Source organism: Eptatretus burgeri, chromosome 5, assembly GCF_056783735.1.
Source record: "Eptatretus burgeri isolate ZD-2024b chromosome 5, Ebu_testis_v1, whole genome shotgun sequence".
NCBI classification, from domain to species: Eukaryota; Metazoa; Chordata; class Myxini; order Myxiniformes; family Myxinidae; genus Eptatretus; species Eptatretus burgeri.
The window spans coordinates 2,826,858-2,853,256 of record NC_140965.1 but is presented as its reverse complement, the minus strand read 5'-3'; the positions used below and the strand labels follow the sequence as shown (position 1 = coordinate 2,853,256).

The 26,399-nt window shown below is 43.8% G+C and overlaps 1 protein-coding gene across 1 annotated transcript in view; it reads right to left on the bottom strand.

Moving 5' to 3' along the window:
• The window catches only part of LOC147025708 (uncharacterized), a 110,157-nt gene extending 84,222 nt beyond the window's left edge, over positions 1 to 25,935 (bottom strand). The window contains exons 1-2 of the mRNA XM_085880342.1: positions 25,741 to 25,935; positions 6,860 to 6,998 (exon numbers count right to left, since the gene is read on the bottom strand). Of these exons, the coding sequence (XP_085736468.1) occupies positions 6,860 to 6,998; positions 25,741 to 25,824 (223 nt within the window). The 5' untranslated portion in view covers positions 25,825 to 25,935. The remainder of the gene's footprint in view (positions 1 to 6,859; positions 6,999 to 25,740) is intronic.
• Between the last annotated feature and the right edge of the window lie 464 nt (positions 25,936 to 26,399).

Genomic DNA, 26,399 nt, shown 5'->3' with positions numbered 1-26,399 from the left:
ATATCTCCACTTGACCAAGAAACAAAACATTGTGATAGATGTGATGATGATATTCTTTAAAAATATTATAATAAACACCTTCAATCACACAAACACAAGAAGAATGAAGAAAGGGAAGGTGCCACTAAATTCTCCATTGAAAACACTGATGGGGCATTTAAAGGGCAGATAAAAATAAGATTGTTTCGCTTTCAAGACCCTGGATCATCTTCATTGAAGCTATTGATATGGTTAAACAAAGTGTTGAAACGATAATTAAAAACACATTAAGTGAAATGAAAACTTTTAAGTTTTATATGGGAGTAAAATTGAATATGGCAAGAGAAGGTGATGAAACTACTCCCTATATGAGGACAAACCCTCACGTTTTCTCATCATTTCAAGATTTTGTAAGATGTGATGTTTACGATGAACTCCAGAGACAAGAACAACATGTTGATAACACTGTAGTAGGTAGTGGATTTGCTATTACAAAAAGAATCTTTTTAGATATACACATCTTAACATCAGATCCTCTTCAAGCTTCTTCTTATATTGATTTACCAAAAGAGATAAAACTTACGAAAGCGGTTTGAATATTCAGAACAAAGATAATAAATGTTTTCTGTGGTCTGTTCTTGCTCACTTACATCCTCCACAATGAAAGCCTGAAAGGGTTGAACATTATAAGAAATACGAGAATACATTAAATGATAAAGATATAAAGTTTCCAATTTCATTGATATTCCTAAATTTGAGAAAATGAATAATCTATCTGTTAATGTATATGGATTAATGGATCCAAACAAAGTTCAGATATTAAAAATTTCAAACAACGCTAAAAATGATGAAACACACATTGACCTTCTCTACATTACTTCAAAGGAAAAATCACATGATGCTTTCATAAAAAATTTATCAAGATTAACCAAATCACAACTATACAAGAGAAAATGTAAAACGTATCCTTGTAATTAATGTAAGAGATGTCTCAACTACTTTCATACAAAAGAACGATTAAAACAACATTCGAAATATTGTAGTACTCATAAATCAACCTTAATCAATTTACCAAAAGCAGGCTCAAACATATCATTCAAAGATTTAAACAAATCGATAAAACGTCCGTTTGTGATATATGCTGATTTTGAAAGTATCCTTGAAAAGATAGACACTGTTTTTCCAAATCCAAATAAATCATACACAAATAAATATCAAAAACATACTCCTTGTGGTTTTTGTTATTATATCAAATCATCTGTTGGTGATGAATACAAGTTAGAACTTTGTCGAGGAGAAGATGCCTCAGAGGAGTTTGTAAGATGATTGGAAAAAGACTGTATAAGACTAAGAGAAATAATGGTTAAAACCTATAAACCAATGTCATTAACAAAGGGAGAGAAAAAGGAATATAGAAAGAACAGTATCTGTCATATTTGTGAGGAGAAAATTGAGGGAGAGGTCAAAGTTCAAGATCATTGTCATCTCACTGGAAAATATAGAGGTCCAGCTCATTCCCGTTATCATCTTAATTACAAGCCCCCAAACTTTATTCCTGTCTTTCTTTACAACAACGCTCACTATGACACACATCTATTTATAAATTAACTTTCAAAGACATCTGGAGATATTTCTGCCATTCCAAACACAGATCAAAAATACATCTCATTCACAAAAACAATTCATACATCCCACATAACCCAGATCAGATTTCTTGACACATTCAAGTTTATGGCAAGTCCATTATATAACTTAGCATCAAATATAAAAAAAAAAAACTTACCGAATCTAAAATCACATTTCTCAAATCAAGAAGAGATTGATCTCTTATCACAAAAGGGAATATATCTGTATGACGACATGGATTCATTTGAGAAGTTTAAAGAAACACAACTTCCTTCAAGGGAAAGTTTCTAGAGCAAGTTGAATAAAACTCATATTTCCAATAGAGATTATACACAAGCTAAAAAGGTTTGGGAGAAGTTTAATATATAGAATCTTGGAGAATATCATGATTTGTATCTTAAATCTGATGTATTTGAAACTTTTAGAACAGTCTGTCATGATAAAAATTCTTATGGATTAAACCCCGCTCACGATGACACAGCCCCAGGTTTGGCTTGGAGTGCGATGTCAAAAATGACAAAACAGAATTTGGAATTAATCAGTGATATAGATATGCTTTTAATGATAGAGAAGGCTAAAAGAGGAGGAATATCTCAAGTATGTTTCAAGAGATATGCAAAAGCAAATAACAAATATCTTCCTGATTATAATAAGAATGAAGACAACTCTTACCTGATGTATTATGATGCAAACAATTTGTATGGGTGGGCTATGTCTCAATCTTTACCTGATGGAAAACTTAAATGAGTTAAAGAAAAACATTATGAAAAAGTTTTACAAGACATTGTTGTCTCCTCTCAAAAAGAATTGGATGAAGCTGAAGTTGGATATTATTTTGAGGTTGATTTAAAATATCCAGAAGAACTTCATAACAAACATAAAGACCTTCCTTCTGCCCCTGATAAAGAAAACAACAAGAAAAGAATGGTTAAGTGATTACCAACAGTCATTTAATATAAAAGGTAAATCTACAGAAAAATTACTTACAACATTAAATGATAAAGAAAGTTATGTTTTTCATCAAAGGAACTTGAGACAATATTTATCTGCTGGGTAGAGAGTTTGGAAAATTCATACGATTTTGAAATTTAAACAAATAAAAGTCATTGGTTAAAGAAGTATATTGATTTTAATACAAAAAAAGGAGAACAGAAGCAAAAACAGATTTTGAGAAGGACTTTTATAAATTAATGAATAATGGTGTATTTGGATAGACTATGGAAAATGTTAGGAATCGACAAAACATAAGAGTTACAACATCTTGAAAACAGGCTTCAAAGTTAATTAATAGACCCAGTTTTGAGCGAGCGGAGGTGTTTTCAGAGAACGTTTGTGCTATTCATTTGAAAAAAGAGAGTATTGATATGGATAAACCTATTTATGTAGGAACATCAATTCTTGACTCGTCAAAGTCATTAATGTATGACTATTACTTTAATAATTTAAAATCAGAGTATAAGGATAATGTGTCATTGTTATATATGGATACAGATAGTTTTATATTAGAAATTAAGACAAGTGATGTATATGAGGATATGAATGATAATATTGATATATATGATACAAGTAATTATAAGTCAGGTGATGTGTTGTTTTCATCAAAGAATAAAAAGGTTATTGGTAAGTTTAAAGATGAATTGGGTGGGAAAGTCATGAGTGAATTTATAGGATTCAGATCAAAGTCTTATGCTTTCACATATATTGATAATAATAACATTGAAAGGTGTGATAAGAAGCTAAAGGGAATAAAGAAAAATATAATCAAGGAAACAATAAACTTTAAACATTATTACAACTGTTTAACCTCAAAGAAGGAAGAGTACAGAAAAATGAATACAATAAGAAGTTATAAACATCAATTATATAGAAGATATAAATAAGAAAGCATTCGGAGCTTCTGATGATAAAACATATATTTTAGAGAATGAAATCAATCGTCTCTCTTATGGTTATAAGTATAAGTGTTAAGATATTGGGTTGGGAATTTTAACAGGCTTCCGCCGTCTTTTTACTGACTTATAAATGATAGAACCAAGCAATAACCAAACCAAAGAGTGGAGATGTAATCAGCCTTGCTATTTAAATGGGAAACATAAAAATGTGAGAAATATCAAATAAGTCTTATTGAAGAAATAAACGGGGTAAAAGTAGATAAAACAAATAAGCGGATAAATTTAATTACAAATAAGTTGGAGGTAGTAAAGAAAAAAATTAATATCCTTGAATGGACTGAAAACTTTGATGGTTCCCAATTGAACAATGGAAAAACAATTTACTCCAATCTCAAAATGATATGTGGCTCAGGAGGTGATCAAATAAGAGCATTAAGAGAAGTTTATCATTTCGTTTCTGCTCAACAAAGACACTTATACCAAGAACCAAGTTCCAAGTTATTCTTTGTGAATATACTCGATGGAAATGAATGTTATAAGAAAATTAAGTTATTCCCAAATGTAGAACATGGACAACTAGAGGGGGAGCACTCGGGAGAGTGTAAAACCTCCGCCGCCAATACTGCGAGGTCACTCAAGTGAACCTGATATCCTATTCATTCAATTTGACGTCAACAGTGCTCACAGAGTTATAGTTTGCAACTTTCCCCTTTACTTACTCAATTCATTCGTCATAACTAGTCTAGATTCCTTGACTCAGAAATTGATTTTACGTGGGTATATCCACCTGAAGTTCCAAAATCAGCCGCAATTATAATTTTGGCATGTTTTTTTTTTGTTGGAAATCACTTATAACATGTAGAAATGCAAAAAAAAAATCGAAATTTTGTTGAAAAAAATTTGCAAATTTTTTTTTCTCTAACAATTTTTTTTTTTGGGGGGGGGGAGGTTGGAAATCACTTAAAACATGTAGAAATGCAAAAAAAAAAAAATTCAAATATTTTTTCAAATTGGCCGCCATAGCGGCCATATTGGATTTTGGATCAAGTCCAAAATCCAATGGCATGATCCTTGGACCCGACCTTACCCCCCCCCCACCAAGTTTCGTCGAAATTCGTCGAGGAGTTTTTCCGTAATACTGTTCGCAAACAAACAAACAAACAAACAAACAGAAAGGGGTGAAAACAGTAACCTCCATCCATCTTCGATGGCGGAGGTTAAATATTCATTGGTTCGCTCTGAGTGGAATGAAAATATGAAAGGGAATAAGTGCTTTAATCAGTAAGTCTCAATCTTTCAGTCTCAATTTTACATTTGCTTGTATGGGAGGGAAGGGGATAGGTGGGGAGAAAATGAGTCTCCGATTTTGAGCTTTTGGGGCTTGGATCAGAAAGTTTTTCCCTTTTCCCCCATTCATTTGAATGGGCATCGCAGAAACTCCATTTATCATCTACTGTTACTGCTCATCTAAGATAACTCTCAAGAGTGAAAGAAGAGTTTGTAGAAAGAAAAACGGTTACCACCTCAGCTAACTTTTCCATATATTCACCCTGCAAATTTTTTTTAGAACAAACAATTTTGATCTTTGTACATGTTCTGGCCCTTGATGGAATAACATTCAATATTGTCTCCCCAAAAGCATTACAATAATATGTTCAATTCTGTTGATATTTCTGTTCATTATTTTGCAGCTTGATAAATAAAATGTTTGTCTCGAAATATGTTCTTAATTGTGGTCGTCCAATAGATGTATGTTTGATCCCGGGCAACGCCGGTACCTTCGTGAGAAGGAGGGGAAGGAATGGGACAAGGTAGCCGGCACTGCCTGGCAACGCCGGGTACCTTAGATAGTACTGTAATACATCATACCGTATATCACAAGGTAGTCCATCAATCACAGTTACCATAACAAACTTATAAACCAGTCCAAGACGCTCAACATGGTCCCACGAACTCAAGCGAGTTCACAATGTCGTAACAATACCACCCTGATTGCCTCAGGAATGCAATCAAAAATGGCTGCATGGACTACCACCACAACCACTTCAACATTTCACACCTGTTAAAGATCAGCCTCTCCAAGTATTACGAAAGATTTCGGGATTTGGATTAACAGGTGGCCATGACATGCATCATGCTCATTTCCGGTCTCTTCAGCAAGACAGAACTCATCAGATGCCACAGGAAGTCTCAGACAAGAAAGATGTGGAATAACTGAGACGACAAATGGCAGAATTGAAGAAAAATAGAAAAGGAAGAAGAGGAGGAAGAAGAAGAACAAGAATGACTGGAGTGCCATTCACCTCGTCCTGAAACAAAGAAAACACTCTTCATATCGACCACTGTGAAGGTGTGGGTGACAAGGCTTCCCATCATGTGGGACGACTATAGTGCAGTACTACGATTGGAATGATCTTGTCTGGGTTGGTAAATATCAGTATTCTTTTACATGCATTACAAGCACATCAGTCAAAAACGGGCAAACACGTGGTAACTGGGATTTGAACCTGGGGTCCCTACATTATGAGCCACAGATTCAGATGAGAACACAAACAAGCTAACACATTAACAGTCAGTATAAAGTTTATAATTAATAAACGTATTTATAAGGCAATTTCAAGACAACCCGAAGCACATTTTTCAATGTCCGTTGTGTTATTTGCACGTACAAATCTGGTGGAAGCTGTCCGAAAGAAGATTTTTCATCATTACTTTGCTTTGTAGACAAAGTTGAAGCTTATGGAAGAGCTAGAACAGAACAGAACAGAACATGGAAAGTGTGGAAACACACCAGCAGCTTGGTAGAGGGACCTCGCAGAGAGACACTTGGAAGATGAATGGGTGAGGAAGAAAGAGTGAAAGGAGGGGAGGGAGGGGGGGAGGAGGGGAACACAGGGATGAACAAGCTGGATACATGATCAAGCAGAACAAGTAAGGGATTGAAAAAAAAAAGGGAATAGAAAACTAGCGATGAAAAATCAATGGAAGAAATAGACGGAAAGGTGGATGGAGGGAGAGGGGAGAAAACACAATCATGTGAAATGGAATGGGTGGGGTTAGGGAGGGTAGAAAAGATCACGAGTATGGATCGGGGAAAGACCTGAGGAGGAGGTGAACAGCCATCTGATGTCAATAATATGATGGATCTGATCTCGGGAATCATAAAGGCATTCATTAAGGATTCCAAAGCAAAAGGAACAAACTGAACGCAAATGACAAACAAGCAGGAAGAGTGCACCAGCCTTCACTAGAAGAAGAAAATTTTAAATAGAAAAAAAAATTATAAACCAATGAAAATGTATTCATCGCCGCTGACCAACTCTGAGATGTTCCCATCGAATTTATTCCTCTTTCCATCTCACCGTCTCCTTTCATCCATCGGATGTACGTTGCAGAATAGGCATCGCTGTTTAGTCTTGCTTCCAAGTTGAAAGTCCGTTTCCCTTCGATTTCATCATCAGATATATCTCCATCGTCATAGCGACGGCGACACACTGAGCGCTGGCAGAAAACAGAGAAAAGCAAAAAATGAAACAAAATATAAATTGATATTCAACTGACAAATGCAATAAATATTGGAATTCCGTTCATGGTCGAGCAGTTAGTACACCAGTAGGCAATTGCACTAGCAGGAAAATGTCTCAGTTCAGCTAAGATGAGCAATTATAATTGCTGATAATTATCAGCGTTTTTGAAGTGTATATCAAATAGAAAAGTTGCAGAAAAATCCATGAATTGTTCCCGTCCCCAAGTCGAACTTAACAGACACCTCCATTAATCAATTAATCCTCCTCTTCTCTGGCCTATAGAACTGTCTCCCCGAATCTGTTATTTCGAGTTTTCCTGCACGACCTTACGGTCAATCCCATTTCAACCTCCAAGCTTCACGACACCATAACATAGCGGGTGAAACATCGCCTGAGATCGGATCTGCTTTTGCTTGTTTATTACTGGACTTGCAGCCTGGAGTTGGCTTAGTGGTTAGGGTGGCTGGCTCGGGATCTCAGGGTCCTGAGTTTGAGCCCCGTTTACCCCTAAATAAACACAAGGTGGGGTTGACTCAGCCTGTCATCCTTCCGAGGTCGGTGAAATAAGTACCATTGCACTGCATCGGGGCACATCCACATCAGCGGCATAGCCGTGCCCCAACAAAATGATAGCTACCTGGCAGCCAAGCTGCCAGAGGCAAGAAGAAGACAAGACTTGCAAAGACAACCTGTCGCTTCACTGACGGGAATATTAAGGGAGGGGGAGAGTAAAATGAGGATGGAGTGAGGAGGGGGTCGTGAGGAGAGTGCAAAAAGGGAAGGCAGCATGAGGGGAGGGCAAGGGAAGGCAGTGTTAGGGGAGGGCAAGCTCAAGGGAAGGCAGTGTGAGGGGAGGGCGAGCACAAGGGAAGGCAGTGTGAGGGGAGGGCGAGCACAAAGGAAGGCAGTGTGAGGGGAGGGCGGACACAAGGGAAGGCAGTGTGAGGGGAGGGCGAGCACAAGGGAAGGCAGTGTGAGGGGAGGGAGAGCACAAGGGAAGGCAGTATTAGGGGAGGGCAAGCACAAGGGAAGGCAGTGTGAGGGGAGGGCGAGCACAAGGGAAGGCAGTGTGAGGGGAGAGCAGACACAAGGGAAGGCAGTGTGAGGGGAGGGAGAGCACAAGGGAAGGCAGTATTAGGGGAGGGCAAGCACAAGGGAAGGCAGTGTGAGGGGAGGGCGAGCACAAGGGAAGGCAGTGTGAGGGGAGAGCAGACACAAGGGAATGCAGTGTGAGGGGAGGACAAGCACAAGGGAAGGCAGTGTGAGGGGAGGGAAAGGGAAGGCAGCGTGAGGTGAGGGGTGGGAAAGGGAAGGCAGCGTGAGGTGACGGGAGGGAAAGGGAAGGCAGCGTGAGGGGAGGGCGAGGGCAAGGGAAGGTCATCTCAAAACATTGTGGATGGATCCGGATGAAATTTGGTGAGCGGGTTCGGTGTGTAACAAGGACCAACTGATGAGATTTTAGTGAAGATCCGGGTCTGAATCCAACTACTTGGATTTTTTGAATGATTTTTCACCATTGAGAGATATAGGGTTAAACTAATATAACGCACGATATCTCAAAAAAGTTGTGGACGGATTCGGATAAAAGTTGGTGGACAGTTTGGGTGTGTGACCACAACAAATAGATTCCATTTAGGTGAAGATCTGAATCAGGATACAAGATTTATTTTTATTTTCAATGTGATTCTTCACCATTGAGAGATAGGGCCAAAAACGATATTTAAAAAACTGGATTCCAGGGCCCGATATGTTCTCGTGGATCAGGCATTACGTGACAGAGGTACGCGCTCTACTGAGTGCCCTTCTAGTTTTTTGAAGTTTCCGTACACCGCTGTTGATGCCCGGTTGCAAGTCTCCGTTTGCATTTCCGATCGAGGAGACATAATTACTCTTTAATGAAAAATGTTTTCGAGTTTGTTTTTTTTTACCCTGAAAAATAGACTGCAATGAACACAGTCGTGCTAAAATATTGGCCCTTATAACCTAACTTAAATCGTCCTGATGAAGGGAGACAGATACACAAATACACAAACACATTGTGTTTTATTGAGGTCGATTGTAGAATCTTTGTAATTCATGCACTTTCTCTCTTCCCTATTCTTCCCATATAATTAATATCACTACTTATTAAACCGGGTTCACTATCAGTACGTTGGTCTGGTATGCGGTTCGTTATATTATCATTGTAACCGTGGCACGAGTAAATCTCTCGGTCGTTTGGAATTGGCACAAATGCTCGTTCGATCAAAAAACCCGCAACACGGTTTCTCGGGGATGCTCGGCTCCATAGACCCGAATAAATGGGGATCCTATTGGAGAGACAGATCGTCTTTGTTTTCTGTACACCGAAAACCAAATCAAAGATCTGTTGGAATGGCGGAAGCTCAGATCATAGGCCAAGGCACTGCTAGTGACATACAGGCCATGCACCCTGTTCAGACACAGGATTCGCAGAGTAGCATGAGACCCTTTAGACTTGCTGTGAGAGGGATGTCAGATGAGCGATCTCAACTGGCTCAAAGGAAAACATGCTATAGATGTGGATCTGTAAATCACACAGCCAACTCCTATGGATGTCCAGCAAAGGACGCCCAGTGAAACAGCGGCAAAAATGAGAGGACACTTTGCTAAAGTATGCCAGGGCTCCAAATAGGTTGACGAAGTGACTGTCCCTGATGTAAATGTGTTGAGTGTAGACAATAGGGCTCGAGATGCTGATAAGATAATGTGCACTGTACAAGTTACTGCTGGTGGGGAGAGAGCCGATGGACATTGAATTACTGTTCAATACAGGCTCGGCAGTGTCAATACTTCCTGAATCCATCTACCTGCAACGTTTCAATAATGTGTCACTGACTGAGCCAAAACTACACCTGGTTAGCTACCTGAGAAATCCTATACCTGTGCGTGGTTGCTTGCATGCGGATGTGACTTTCGCGAATTACTGTGCGCGCACTGAATTTTATACAGTGCCGAGCGGCACTGCCATTCTGGGCAGAGACCTGGTTGCTGCACTTGAAATGCAACTACAGAATGGTCACATCACTTCCATCACCCAAAATACTGCAAATCAAACCGCAGTCGCAAATGTTACAGGTGACAACATGGAGGGCACCCTGGGTTGTGCAAAAGGATTTATTCATCTCGTTTACCTTTGTCTGTGAGAGATGCTGTTTCACAGGAACTGAAAAAGCTCGTTGAACTGGATGTAATTGAGCCAATCGAATCATCAGAGTGGGTTTCACCAATTGTCGTAACGATGAAGAAAAATGGAGCGATTCGTCTGTGCGTGGATTTAAGATAACCAAATTAAGAGGTGGTGATTGACGGATATCCTCTTCCGCAAACGGAGGAAATGTTTGCAGAGCTGAGAGGCGGCACACTTTTCTCCACATTGTATCTGCAATGTGCGTACCACCAGGTTGTGTTGCATGAGAACAGCAGGGATCTTTACTGCCTTCATAACACATGAGATGAGGGACTGTTTCGCTACAAACGAATCCCTTCCGGGCTTGCTTCAGCACCAAGCTGTTTTCAGAGGATGTTGTCTGCCATTTAAAAAACCAACTCTGAGCTCGGTGTTACCTTGACGATGCAATCGTTTTTGGAGGGACTCCCGAAGCACATGACAAACACCTCAGAGCGGTGCTACAGTGCATCGATGCAGCTCGACTGAAACTGAACCTTTCAAAATGCCACTTCAGACAGATAGAACTGTCATTTTTAGGACATGTAGTGTCACACACAGGACTGACACCTGACCCTCCCCATGTTGTGGTTTCAGAAGCACCCCACCGAAAGACGTGCAGAGCTTGCGCTCTTTCCTTGGGCTCACGTCATGGTATGCGAAGTTCATCCCTAACTATGCATCGGTCGTTGAACCCGAGAGAATTACTGCGGGAACCGTCCCCCATCTCCTGGTCAGTTACAGCACAGCAAAGTTTCAATTCCATTACAGAACTGATTGTCAGTAGTCCAGCTCTTGCTCTCTGATCCAGAGCTGCACACGAAAGTGACAACTGAAGCCTCCGATTATGGCCTTGGAGCGGTCCTGATGCAAATTCATGCTGACAAAACGGAGAAAACTATCGCATTTGCGTCCCAAACACCGACTGAATTGGAAAGAAAATATTCCACGGGGGAAAAGGAAGCACTTGGATGTGTGTAGGCGACAGAGAAATGGAGGACTTATCTCTGGGGTGGACATTTCACTTTACGCACTGACCAGTCCTCTCACTACTTTCCACGAAAGGATTGGGAAGAGCTGGAATGTGCGTGGCCAGATGGTTTGCACAGCTTCTGTCATTTATATGACATTCAGTACAAGCCTGGCTCTGAAAACGTTACAGATGATTGCTTGTCTCACCTTCCACTATCTACTTCAGAACCCAGTCTGTAGGATGATGTTGAGGTTGTCATGCTCACGTCGACCCTCACTGCGGTGACAGCTGAAGAATTCAAAACTGCCTGTATTTCATGCCCCATTCAAACAAAATTGCGTGAATTGCTTACAAAGCGCTGGCCAAAAACCTCAAAAGGCCTGGATCCTGATCTCCTTCCTCACTTCAGATTGGAAACTGAACTGTCACTACAAGAGGACTTGAACGGTCACTGTCACTGAGAGGTACTCACTGCGTTCTTGTCCCGGAGGCGTTACAGCCGCATTTCATCAAATTAGTGCATGATACGTACTAGGGCAAAGTGAGGACAAAGCAACGGTTAAGAGATCTGTAATGGTGGACAGGAATGGACGCGCACGTCGAGTCCACAATCAAGGCTTGCATTACTTGCCAGGTGCATGACAACACAGCTGTGACACAAGCATCACCACCACAGCCGGTTCCTTATCCCGATGCCGCTTGGGGGAAATTGGCAATCGATATTGTGGGGCCCTTCGATTCTGTGTCACTGGATTGTCGTTTTGCTATCACTCAATGATTTCTTCAGCAAATGGCCAGAAATTGCCTTCACCTCCCAGGTCACTTCCACGAGTGATCAAGTTGCTGTGAACTGCCTTTAGCAGAGAAGTTAACCCCAAAAAGTTGATATCTGACAAACGTTCTCAATTCACATCTCAGGAATTTGAAACCTTTCTGAAAGACAGACATTATCATCAGGAAGTCAGAAGTGTACTACCCACAAGCGAATGGGGAAATAGCAATTCAAAAGAAGCTTAAAGGAAAGCTTGCTCACTGCTAACATTGAGGGGAAAGACCGGAAAACATTTACAACGGACTTTCTTCAAACATACCGGGCAACTCGACATGCCACAACACAGCAATCACCTGCTGAACTGCTTCATGGGAGAGAGATGCACACCAAGCTGCATGTATCTGGTTTGCAGATGCCAAAGCCCAACACACCGTCACACAAAGACATGGCGCTCAAAGTACAAGAGAAGCAGAACAAGCAAAAGGTGCACACCGCCAAACGCCGTGGAGCAAAGGATGTGCACCTTGAATGTGGGTCCTTCGTCCGAGTGAGGAAACCTGGTGTCTTCCAAAAAAGGACAATCCAAATTTTCAGCGCCTCTCCAAGTTGTGGAGCAAAGAGGATCTCACACGCACAAACTGTCCGATGGACGGATCTGGAATGCGTTTCATTTAGCATCTTCCTGTCAAAGGAATGCAAGAGATGATGCCGAGCTCCCACTCCTTCCTGACATCACCGCACCACCAGCGCAAGATGCATCAGAACATGTGCCGGTCGGCCGGGATGCCAGAACTCGCAGACCTCCAGCCTGGACTCAAGATTATGTGATGAAGTAATGTAAAGTCCTTTGAGAATAAGAAAAGGAAGCGAATTTAAACTGTCGCCATGTTTGTTACGACTTGTTTTATGGTTAATCCATGCTGTGGCAATTACTACATTTCAACTTCTAGTTAATTGATATTATTGTTGTCCACTGACATATGGTCTGCATGTGGTTAAAGAAAGGGGATATGTGGTGTTGTGTATAGACTGGACGCTCGAGGGTGCGATGAGGAAGGAGTTCGGGGTGAGAGGTCAGGAGGTGTGCAGTGCAAAGCTTGTTACGTTCCCATGTTCGGGGTAATAAAACCATTGGAGAATATTGGATTCCTCATTCTTGGAGTACTTTACGATACAACAATACCCCCAAACACATCCCCCATGATACCAACCAAATACTCACCACAACTACAGAACCCCCAACTCCCTCGCAAACATCACCGTCGGATGGGACTTCAATGCCAAATACACGGCCTGGTACACCCATCACCAACCAAACACCAAACACCAGAGGCCAAACCATTGCCACAAAACTAAATTCGTGACTTTTATCCTTTTAAATGCTGAACGTCGAGCAAGGAAGCAGCACATACCATTTTTAAAAGTCTTTGGTTTGACTCGGCCAGGGTTTAAACCACCGACCTCCCAGAATCAGATTGGACACTTTAACCTTTCTACCACCCAGTCTGGAAGTCTATACCATGAATGCACAAATTACACACAGTACTCAGTGTGACAGGATGCTGCAGAGTAAACGCATTGACCTTTGACCTTCCCAACTGATTCCCAACTCGACTGTAAAGTTTCAGATCGGTGCTTCACAGGCAGGACATTCCATCACAAAGTGAGCCATCCCTCAGATAGACGTTATGCTGGGTGACCCGTCTGTTAGCACGAGTTGGACATTAAGATGTCACGCGTCATTCACAGAGTCAGTAAGTTATCACGGGCACACTGTACAAACTACATATTCCTGCTCAAATCACCTTGTCGAACGTCAGGCCTGGCCAACATATTCGTGAAGGACTTGGGACAAATATTTTCCCCAGCTGACTCCACAATAAGGAAGCAATGATTGGAGGGTTTTTTATATATATATATATATATATATATATATATATATATATATATATATATATATATATATATATATATATATATATATATATATATATATATATATATATATATATATATATATATATATATATACTGTCGAGGTTCGTATGAGAACGGTCCTTTCGGAGAGACATAGTGAGAGTGTGACATTTGTCAGGATTGAAAGACATGTTCCAAGTGTTGGACCAGCTTGTGATTCTATCCAGATCTGCAGAGAGCGAAGAAGCTGCTGCTTGCCGGTCTGAGGGATGACAGATGGTATCAGCAAATTGAGTACGTCATCGTCAAGATTCACCACTTGAGGGAACGCACGGGAAGGCACGGTATTTGAGTTGCCGGAGAAAGCAAAATATTTCAAGTTATTATTTTTCCATCACAATTTAAGCATCGTGCAGTTATGCGCTCAGCCAAACAACCTATTCAAAGCAAGTTTCATTTGTTCTTTCATTGTGCAATTTCAAGTATTTGTGAGGGTTATTCTTGGTAGAGCAAGGCAACAAATGGGGGGAACAGCGACATGAGACGGTGAGAGGCAGGTGACCTCAGATAAACACAATATCCCCCTTCCTAAACGTGGTGGGGGATAAAAAAAAAACAATGAGAACGAGACAGGATATTAAAGATTCTTTCCCCATTGGTCCCAGCGACCAGTTCCAAGCACCACGTGGCACAGACGGATAACACTGGTATTCATGGAGAGTCCACTGAATGCTAACATGAACCCCCAACGAGCGTATTGAAATCCAGGAAGACGAACATTAGTTTATTTTAAAAAGAAAACGACCGACTAGTTTCTATGATGCCAGAGTAGCACGTGATGCATCATACAATGGGGGAAATGTGGACAATTTGATCATCATCAGATACATAGTCATCGTCAGATTTTCAAAATAACCTTTTATATCATTTTAACTACGTATAGTTAAATTGTTCAACCTACTTGAATCTTTCATGCCTTACCATTTGATTGATCAAAATGTTGCTCAACACCTGACATAGCAAAGAAGATTAGCAGCTCCTTCCATTTTTTTTTTTTACCCGTACGTTCATTACTAAACCAATTACATTGCACCAAATACAGATTAGAGAAGCTTGGTATGTGCAGTAAGTAAGTGTAACCCTGCTGTACGTATCGATGACAGAACTCCTGGGGGACCAAAGGAGTCAAAACAATGATTTTCATACTCGTATCGTTCAACTACTTCATCACGTTTACACTCGTCTCCTTTGTGCGGAGTTTGTTCCCGATGAGCCAGGTGTGTGTCGTGTTGATAAACTTTTAATCATTCGTTCGTTCCCCTTTCTAATCATCAGTGTAAGAGCAAAGAGTGATAATTAAATCTTACGAGGCATTTTTACATTTTTACCCATCACTTCGCTCACGGATTTAATCAAAACACAACAGGTTGAATTTCATAAACATTCTGCTCCATTCACTCGATCATATGCCCCAGGTGATCTCACACCTGCTTGGAAGTCAGATGACATCATCTTCATTAACTATCCTTGCTGTATATATATATATATATATATATGACGTGAGGAAAATAAATAAATAATCATCACTTTTGCTTCTCTTCGAAGTTCAGTGTTGGATGCTTTGCTTTGAACATCCACTTAAAATGAGTTCAATGGAACATTTTGAAAATTTCAAATGATTCTCACTCAGATTTCAACATCACCATAATGCATATTGTCAAATTGTTGAACCCTTTGAACTCTGAGCTTCCTGGACTTTCAGCTTCGCCACCCTGGGCTCCCTGGAGAAACATCCGGCCACTCGGATATCTGGAGGTTTGAATATTGGCTGGTATACCGGCCGCTCCGGTTCAAAGGGTTAAACTTGAATCATCAGTGAATATATATATATATCTTCTTCTTCTTCTTTCGGCTGCTCCCGTTCGGGGTCGCCACAGCGGATCATCCATATGATCCGCATAGTGATTTGGCACATGTTTTACACCGGATGCCCTTCCTGACGCAACCCTGGTCGCCTCTTACAACACAGGGATAATATATATATATATATATATATATATATATATATATATATATATATATATATATATATATATATATATATTGTTACGAATTTGGAAATCGCACTCAACATTCAGGTCCTTTAGCTCAGTTATCTCGATAAGCACGTGTTCTATAGCTACCTCGCCTTCCATTGTTTAATGGGTAAATCTATGTAAATGCGCTGTGATTCATTTTAATAGTTAGGGTTCAATCAGAACGACCCTCCTCCACAACTAAGAAGAAGAAGAAGAACCCTCCCTTCCCGTGATTCAACGGCGTAAACAGGAATGACAGTTGGGGCGGGTCCGGCAGAAAGCAACGTAAAAAGCCCCCACCCACGGTTGCGGGGGGCGGCGCATGAGGGCGAATGAGTCACGCCGGTAGCGAGGTGGGGCTGAGAGGGATAAAAAGGGGACCCTCTGCTTGGCTTGATGGTTGTTGATCTGGTGCTGGTTCAGATCGGCTGGAGTAGTTGGATCTTCGGGTGGCTTTTGTCCTAATCCGTGGCCTCATCTTGGTTCGGTTGGCTCTTCTTGGTGCGTGGAGCTCCTCGCGGTCTCTGCTTGGTTCCCGGTTTGGTGCGACTCCTTGGCCTCATCTTGGTCGGTGGTTCTTCGGGGAAGTGACGCAGCGGGTCGGGAAGGATCGGCACCTCGTCTCACCAGCACGTGGTCTGGAGCGAGAGGGGATCCGCCGGAGCTCGGAAAGAATTGCGGTGATTGGATCCAGCTCGCCCACACTGGTGCCCGGTCTGAACAGCTTGAAGACCACACGAGGTGGAAAGGTCCGAGGCAGACCCTGGGCTTCAGCTCATCTTTCCCGTCAAGCTGAAGTCCGCATTAAAGGCATCAGCCACCATTTCTTGTGTGTGTGTGTGTGTGTGTGTGTGTGTGTGTGTGTGTGTGTGTGTGTGTGTGTGTGTGTGTGTGTGTGTGTCCATGGGCCCGTCTAACAAGTAGAAAACTGTTAAGTGCTTTGTTCGTTGTATATACTTGCATTTATTGTATTCGGTATAGTTCTGCTCTTTTGTGTTCCCGAGTTCCCCATTATTACTGTATAAATAAACCCCAATTGTTGAATGTATCAGCTCATTTTGTGTTTCTTGTATTGGCTCGACATGGCGCGTGTTTGAGGATTAGTGTTCGTAACTTGTTAATTTGGTCCGGCCCGACTTTAGTAATTCCGCTCGATTACGCCGGATCCGAGTCGGCGATCGCGACTCGATTCGGACAAAGTCGGCCGAGGGTGAACTTCCCCGGTAGTCGGACCACGTGGGTACTTAGGTAAATTGAAAAGTTGGCAATCGACCCTACCCCACGTGGTCTATCCATTGGCGAACTTCGGTCCAGTCAGGACCAGTCCGCTCCGGACTTATCCAGGGCGACGACCTTTACATTCCGGGCGATCGGTCGAGCCGGCTCGCGGCTCCATCTAGCGGTCATGCTCCTGGTCGACGTCTCGGCCCCGTAACTATATATATATATATATATATATATATATATATATATATATATATATATATATATATATATATATATATATATATATATATTGTTGTCGTTGACCAAATTCGCAAACCACCATTTGGGTCCCTTAGGTGAGATATCTCGGTAAGTATATGTGTAGTTAGGCCCAAACCCGTTGTCTAGAGGGAATAAATGTCATTCATGAGGGCTGCGACTCTTCAGGATAGCCGTTTTTCTTTTACTATCTTTATTTTGGACCAACCGCCATTATTACCACCACCAACCACGTCTCAACAGCCATCACAACAACAACCACCAACCACAACGCCGCTACACCACAACCGCCACGACCTTTACCGTCACAACTCGCCACCATCGCATCACCATCATCTCGCGCCACTCGTGGGCACCGATGCTGGACTCGTGTAGAGCGCGCACCGAGCAGCGTGTTCAAAAGCATCGCGGACTTTCCACAGAAAAACGGATCAAAAACGATTCACGCCCACTTTTTCTCGGGCCAATGGGGAGCGAGGTGAAAGGTCGGAGGCAGAGGGTCAAAGATGAAGGAGCGAAGCCACGGGGCTTATAAAAACGACTGCGTTCGTCAGACGAGCAGTTCAGTTCGCAGGAGGAAGAGTTCAGTTCGCAGGAGGAAGAGTGCAGTTGGGAGTTCGCGGAGTCGGAGTGAAGAGGACGGAGCTGTGGAGAGGCGGCGGCGGCGAAGGCGGTTGAGGGGGTGCTCGCGTCGGATTCGAGGAACTGCGGAGGAAAAGGCCGGCGGCGCGACCGAGGTCGTGGTGGAGACGCTCGTCGCGGGACCCGCGATTTTGTGAAATCCTCCTTTCCCCGAGCATCAGCAACCCCCTCCTGTTTCCCCCCGCGCTGAGATAGTGCGACAAAAGGGGGCCCCCTTCCCACCCCCTACCAGACACTGTCCGCGAGGCCCGCGGAGTTGAGGTACCACCGCCGCTCCGCGTCTCATCATCAGACGGGTAGGCCCGACACGGTCTCGGCCCCAGGCCCGCCTACCCCCTCATCCTGGAGGGTGGTTCTCTTTTCTTTTGCTTTGGGAATATGTGTTGTCGGCGCCGTCTGTGAAGTAAAATTGTATAAGTGTTGCCGTGTGCTCGCGTAGTCGGTATTAGATCTGCATTGTTGCATTTGCTTTTTGTCTTCTTCTTTTCCATGTGCTTTTGGTGGAATTGTATATGTGTGCTTTCCGTTCATCGCGAAATAAATGTGCTTATTATTGAACTGTTTTCCCGCTTCGCTTCGTCATTTCTTTCATTGAATCCCCATCTTGCTTCACGTAAAGGGTTGGTCGAGGGCTAAGACGCCCGATAATTAATCGAACCGTCGGGGCCGACAAATAACATAGCTCGGTTATCCCGATAGTACGGAACGGGTCGCTTAAGTGGCCCGTGTCCGAAGTCGACCTGCGGCAAGGTGCGATCGCCCGGTCTACCCTCCGTGTGGGTACTTAGGTAGGTCGAATTTGGCGAGCAACCCTATCCCACGCGGGGGCCGATTGGCTCGATCGCGGTGAGACCGAAAGGTCCACCCGTGACTGGTTCCCGGCGTTAGTCCGAGAGTGTCGCGGATTCGCGCCCGCCGGCGTGCGAACGGCCACGTAACTCGAATCGCGGCACGTCGCCCACCGGACGGACAATCCAGTTGTGACCCTCTCGGACTAACGCCGGGAACCAGTCACGGGTGGACCTTTCGGTCTCACCGCGATCGAGCCAATCGGCCCCCGCGTGGGATAGGGTTGCTCGCCAAATTCGACCTACCTAAGTACCCACACGGAGGGTAGACCGGGCGATCGCACCTCGCCGCAGGTCGACTTCGGACACGGGCCACTTAAGCGACCCGTTCCGTACTATCGGGATAACCGAGCGGTGTTATTCGTCGGCCCCGACGGTTCGATTAATTATCGGGCGTCTTAGCCCTCGACCAACCCTTTACGTGAAGCAAGATGGGGATTCAATGAAAGAAATGACGAAGCGAAGCGGGAAAACAGTTCAATAATAAGCACATTTATTTCGCGATGAACGGAAAGCACACATATACAATTCCACCAAAAGCACATGGAAAAGAAGAAGACAAAAAGCAAATGCAACAATGCAGATCTAATACCGACTACGCGAGCACACGGCAACACTTATACAATTTTACTTCACAGACGGCGCCGACAACACATATTCCCAAAGCAAAAGAAAAGAGAACCACCCTCCAGGATGAGGGGGTAGGCGGGCCTGGGGCTGAGACCGTGTCGGGCCTACCCGTCTGATGATGAGACGCGGAGCGGCGGTGGTGCCTCAACTCCGCGGGCCTCGCGGACAGTGTCCGGTAGGGGGTGGGAAGGGGGCCCCCTTTTGTCGCACTATCTCAGCGCGGGGGGAAACAGGAGGGGGTTGCTGATGCTCGGGGAAAAGAGGATTTCACAAAATCGCGGGTCCCGCGACGAGCGTCTCCACCACGACCTCGGTCGCGCCGCCGGCCTTTTCCTCCGCAGTTCCTCGAATCCGACGCGAGCACCCCCTCAACCGCCTTCGCCGCCGCCGCCTCTCCACAGCTCCGTCCTCTTCACTCCGACTCCGCGAACTCCCAACTGCACTCTTCCTCCTGCGAACTGAACTCTTCCTCCTGCGAACTGAACTGCTCGTCTGACGAACGCAGTCGTTTTTATAAGCCCCGTGGCTTCGCTCCTTCATCTTTGACCCTCTGCCTCCGACCTTTAACTCGCTCCCCATTGGCCCGAGAAAAAGTGGGCGTGAATCGTTTTTGATCCGTTTTTCTGCGGAAAGTCCGCGATGCTTTTGAACACGCTGCTCGGTGCGCGCTCTACACGAGTCCAGCATCGGTGCCCACGAGTGGCGCGAGATGACGGTGATGCGATGGTGGCGAGTTGTGACGGTAAAGGTCGTGGCGGTTGTGGTGAAGCGGAGTTGTGGTTGGTGGTTGTTGTTGTGATGGCTGTTGAGACGTGGTTGGTGGTGGTAATAATGGCGGTTGGTCCAAAATAAAGATAGTAAAAGAAAAACGGCTATCCTGAAGAGTCGCAGCCCTCATGAATGACATTTATTCCCTCGAGACAACGGGTTTGGGCCTAACTACACATATACTTACCGAGATATCTCACCTAAGGGACCTGAATGGTGGTTTGCGAATTTGGTCAACCACAACAATATATATATATATATATATATATATATATATATATATATATATATATATGGATACAAACAAGCACAACATAATAGTGACTGAAGGTTTTCGTGCTGCACTCTTCAGGGTAAAAATCGCAGCAAGTGAAGGAGGAAGTGAAGGCCCGTGCTTCATAAGCAGGTCTCAATAAGGTAAACACTGATTGGTTCAACCGTAATGACGTCACGGTTAATGCGAACGCCCATTGGTCGGCTCATCATCTTCATCTCAAGCTCCCATTGGCTGGAGCAGAGTTCGTCGATGATTGACGTTTGCAACCGCATCCTGGAGAGAGGGGGGATGGGTTTCCCCTAAGGTCCATTCACCATTTGTTAGCATACTTTCCTTATATTAATCTTTCCATGCTGAAAGAGACACAGAGAAAGAGACATAGAGATTTTAACATGATGTATGTTCAAACGGACGGTGTGGCCATGGGTTCTCCATTAGACCCAGCTCTTGCAAATATCTTTGTGGGCTATCACAAAATGCAGAAACTGACTGGTCGGCAAGGGGTCGATTCTCCCGTCGTATACTATCGGTATATTGATGAAATTTTTGCTTTGTTTGAGTCTCGGATGGCATGTGACAATTTCCAGGTATGGCTCAACACTCGCCATCCAGCGCTGAAGTTCACCACGGAACTTGAATCGTCAAACACGTTACCGTTTTTGGACGTGTTGGTTGATAGATCCAACCTTGGTTTCACAACATCCGTCTACCGGAAGCTGACTTTCACAGGGCAGTATACTCGGTGGGACTCCTGCAGCTCCATGAGAAACAAAATTGCTTTGATCAATATCCTGGTTAACAGAGCACGGAGGATTTGTTCACCTTGTAATCTTCCTGCTGAAATTGACAAAATCATGAATATACTCGGTGAGAATGGTTATCCTGAGCATATCGTTAAGAGATACATGCACAAGTTTCTCAACACAACAAAAGATCAGAAGATTGGTCCGGACAAATGTCCAGTTTACATCAGGATGCCCAGGAAAGAGCAATCATCACGAAGGTTTGAAGTACAAATCAAACATATTGTGTCCAACACGTTTCTGGCTGTGCAACCCCGAGTAATCTTTACCTCTCGCCGTTTGCTGACGTCAGTCAACAAGGATGTGCTACCCACCTCACAAACCAGCAATGCTATTTATGAGTTTAAGTGCCGATATGAAGCTCGGTACGTGGGCCGCACAACACTAAGATTGGGTGATTGGATCAAACAAAACACGTCCTCTTGGTGAGAAGAAGATTGTGAGGGTTAGAACACAACCAGTGCGAGCATGTAGAAATATCCAGCAACCACCGACCACTGTACCTGCTTCATCTGCCATTGCACAGCACCTGGTTGCCAATCCTATCTGTGCAGACCAGGACAATGCAGATATGTTCAGCATATTGAGCCGAGGTCGGAGCTCGTTTGATTTACATATGTTGGAGGCAACCTTCATCCTTACCACCGATCCAATATTATGTAATCAAAAGGAATTTGTACGATCTTTGTGTCTCTTTGAGCATGGAAAGATCAAGGGAAGTACGGCAACAAATGATGAATGGACCTTCGGGGAAACCCATCCCCCCTCTCTCCAGGATGTGGTTGCAAACGTCAATCATCGACGAACTCTTCTCTAGTCAATGGGAGCTCGAGGTGAAGATGATGAGCCGACCAATGGGCGCTCAGATTAACCGTGACGTCATTCCGGTTGAACCAATCAGTGTCTACCATATTGAGACGAGCGCATAAAGCACGCGCCTTCACTTGCTGCGATTTTTACCCTGAAGAGTGCAGCACGAAAAGTTTTGGTCACTATTATGTCGGGCTTGTTTGTATCCATATTAAAGTTTTGTAATACCAAACATCTGTTTACATATATATATATATATATATATATATATATATATATATATATATATATATATATATATATATATATTGTTGTGGAAATGGCCCTTAATGTGTTATTAAATATAGGATTAGCCCAGATCCCCCATTAAATGCATGTTTTGCCAGGTTGTTCGGTAAATGGATGTTACATGTGTGTCGGGAGGTGGAGGAGGCATGTTCATTGTTCATACAGTGGTGGTGTACCGAGAGTTTCTTCTTCTTTCTTCCCATCTCCGGACGAGTCTCCGCCCAGTGCTCTGGGAGGAGCAGTCGGCTGGGAGGCGAGCGAGCGCCGGAAAGGTAGTGGTGGAACTGAGAGCCGAGAGGTGGTGCGATCAGCTGTACAGGGGACGGCTGTGTTGTTTTGCGATCGGCTTTCGTGAGGAGCGAGCCGAAAGAAAGGCAGGGAAGGGACTGCATAAGGTCTGTCTGCCATCTGCTGAGGGAGTAATCGAACCTGAAGGTCGAGTCGGCGATCTGCCGAGGGAGTAACTGAGCCTAAGTGTCGAGTGAGGATTCTGCTGTATAGAAACTACTAGTGGGAGTCTTCCATCGGCTGGATGATAAACGACGAGTGGGAGTCGGCGATAGACAGGTTCACCCGGAGTCCAGTGACGGAGCCTCTGACTGTCCCTACTTACGGCACGGCCCGACACGCCTTGTGGTCCCATCGATCCGCCTGCGGAGCCCAACACCCCGATTTGGCCGAACCTGGTGAACAGGCCAGGCTTAGACTTGTATGCTGGACCTTGTGAAAAGCCAGCTGGAGCATACCATAGATCTTTCGTCTTGGGCCGTCGACCTCGCGGGGTCTGGACGCGCAGAGGCTGCATGCGCGGGTGGTGCCGGGAGAAGAAAAAGGACGCCGCCGCCATCTTTCCACGCGGCGTGCTCGAGCCAGGTGCTTGAATCCGTCGACATCGGCTTGTCACGAGCTGCATTCGTGCTTTTGACACTTTTTCTCTCGTCAATGAAGCATCACCAAGTACTCTGTGTCTTGTCTGCATGCTGTCCGTGTCTCGTCTGCATGTTGTCTAAGGTTTATCTCACTGGGGTCCCCTTCGAAACCCGTAATCCGTAGCTCCCTAGTTAAGAACGGGTTACAGATTGATTATAACATTGTTGTGCAAGCTTGCTTGTGTTGTGTTCCCCGATGTGTCCCCAATAAATCTGGCTGATTCGTATGAAGTTGCCGCTTTGAGTTTGTTTGTGCCGTGCTGAGAAACAATTCGCTCGATTGGTATATAAAACCAAAATGGTTACAGACTGGCAGAATTTGCTCGGTCTCTGCAAAACCAGTCTGTAACCGGGGTCTATTCCCCCAACTGGTAAGGTCCAGGTGTACATTGGTATCGCGATTCGAGGAGCGTGACCCGAGGCCTGTGCCGAACCAGCTGGCATTATAACCCCGGAGACGGCAGTGCTGTTAAGTGACGCCGAATATTCAACATTTGGCTGTCGAGAGTAGGGTGCGAGCCTCATCACTCCTCCGAATCCTTAACACTGGGGTCAAGAGTCGGGTGCGAATCCCACCACCGCTGAACCATAACAATATATATACATAATACATAATACAAGAAGATGATTTTAACACCAGACACCACCAGGCAGCACTATATGATACACTTTTAAAGAGAGATAATTGGAATCTTCATCCCCACTCCGAACCCCCTTCCCCAGATATGCTATACTGACAGAACCATACTTGGCATACCTTTGGGTAACGTGCAAAATTCGGTTGCATATATAAATAAACAAATCGATATACTGTAGAGTAAATAGTATATACAAAACCCAAATTCAATGTTGTAGTAATACAAAGATACACATGTTTGAACTAACAGGAGGACAATGGGTACACATCACCCCCTCATCCTGTCTACGATTTACACTCCCCCTTCTCTATCTTACTCTCCGACTTCATCACATCTTCCTTTCATCTCTCCCTCAAACCGAGATCCCATCATCCTTCACTCAAGACCCAATGATGGCATCTTTCACTGGAGATCATCCTTCACTCAGTCATCCTTCACTTTAGACCCAATCATCGTTTGCTCGAGATCCAATCATCCTTCACTCGAGACCCAATCATCCTTCACTCAAGACCCAATCATCCTTCACTCGAGACGTCATCATCCTTCACACGAGACCTCATCATCCTTCACACGAGACCTCATCATCATTATTCTTCACTCGATACCCAATCATCGTTTACTCGAGACCCAATCATCGTTTACTCGAGAACTCATCATCCTTCACTTGAGACCTCATCATCATTATCCTTCACTCGAGACCTCATCATCTTTCACACGAGACCTCATCATCATTATCCTTCACTCGAGACCTCATCATCCTTCACGCGAGACCCCATCATCCTTCACTCGAGATCTCATCATCATCATTCACTCGAGACCTCATCATCATTATCCTTCGCTCGAGACCTCATCATCATTATCCTTCACTCGAGACCTCATCATCCTTCACGCGAGACCTCATCATCATTATCCTTCACTCGAGACCTCATCATCTTTCACACGAGACCTCATCATCATTATCCTTCACTCGAGACCTCATCATCCTTCACGCGAGACCTCATCATCATTATCCTTCACTCGAGACCTCATCATCTTTCACACGAGACCTCATCATCATTATCCTCTTCACTCGAGACATCATCCTTCACTCGAGACCTCATCTTTCACGCGAGACCTCATCATTATCCTCTTCACTCGAGACCCGATCATCGTTGACTCGAGACATCATCCTTCACTCGAGACCCAATCATCCTTCACTGGAGACCCAATTATCCTTCACTCGAGACGTCATCATCCTTCACTCGAGACCTCGTCATCATCATCATCCTTCACTCGAGACCCAATCATCCTTCACTCGAGACCTCGTCATCATGATCATCCTTCACTCGAGACCCAATTATCCTTCACTCGAGACGTCATCATCCTTCACTCGAGACGTCATCATCATCATCCTTCACTCGAGACCCAAATCATCCTTCACTCGAGACGTCATCATCATCATCATCCTTCACTCGAGACCCAAATCATCCTTCACTCGAGACCTCGTCATCATCATCATCCTTCACTCGAGACCTCGTCATCATCATCATCCTTCACTCGAGACCCCATAATCCTTCCCTCAGATTTCTTGTTCTTCACTCAGACCCCACCATCTCTCCCCGACCCAATAATGTCCCCCCGAGTTCCCATTATTTCTCTTTCTCCCTTTCTCTTTGATCCCAATTCTCTCACCAATTTCCTTTCCTCCATTGCTTTCACGGCAACAGCAACACCAACCGCATCGACACCCTCTTCACGCTGCACGTTATTTTCCATTCGCCATCATATTTTCCAAACAATTCAAAATAGAAATAATTTTTTTTCGACTGTACTCTTCTCCTCGTCACAGAACCAAGTGACGTGACCACGAAGTGACCACCCGCCCGCCACGACTGTTTTTGTGATTATTATTAATTTAATTTTGAAAAATGTCACCGCCAAAGCAAAGGTTCAACCCACATAACTTTAAAACCAGATTCATTATTTAAAGTTTATTCAGCGACAGAAAGTTAAATGATTGAGACGTCTCAGAGAAGCGTTGTTTTACAGGGATCCAGACATCGAATATGAGGGAAACCGCCCAGCCGGTAATGGACGATGAGGAGGGAAACGTTACTCTGCGCTCATGTAAATACATTCAAAAGATATCCCGAATAAAAGGCATTATATCGTGACCATGCTTCACGTTCTCCTCGTTCTTTGAAGAAAAGGCGACTTCAAAACTTCCGCTAAATACGATAAAAAAAAATACATTTTTCATTCAATAATTTTAATCTTTTTTGTACATGTTCCACTATTTTATGATTTTGTTTCATTTTGCTTTCCACGCCTTTATCGTGATCAATAAATGG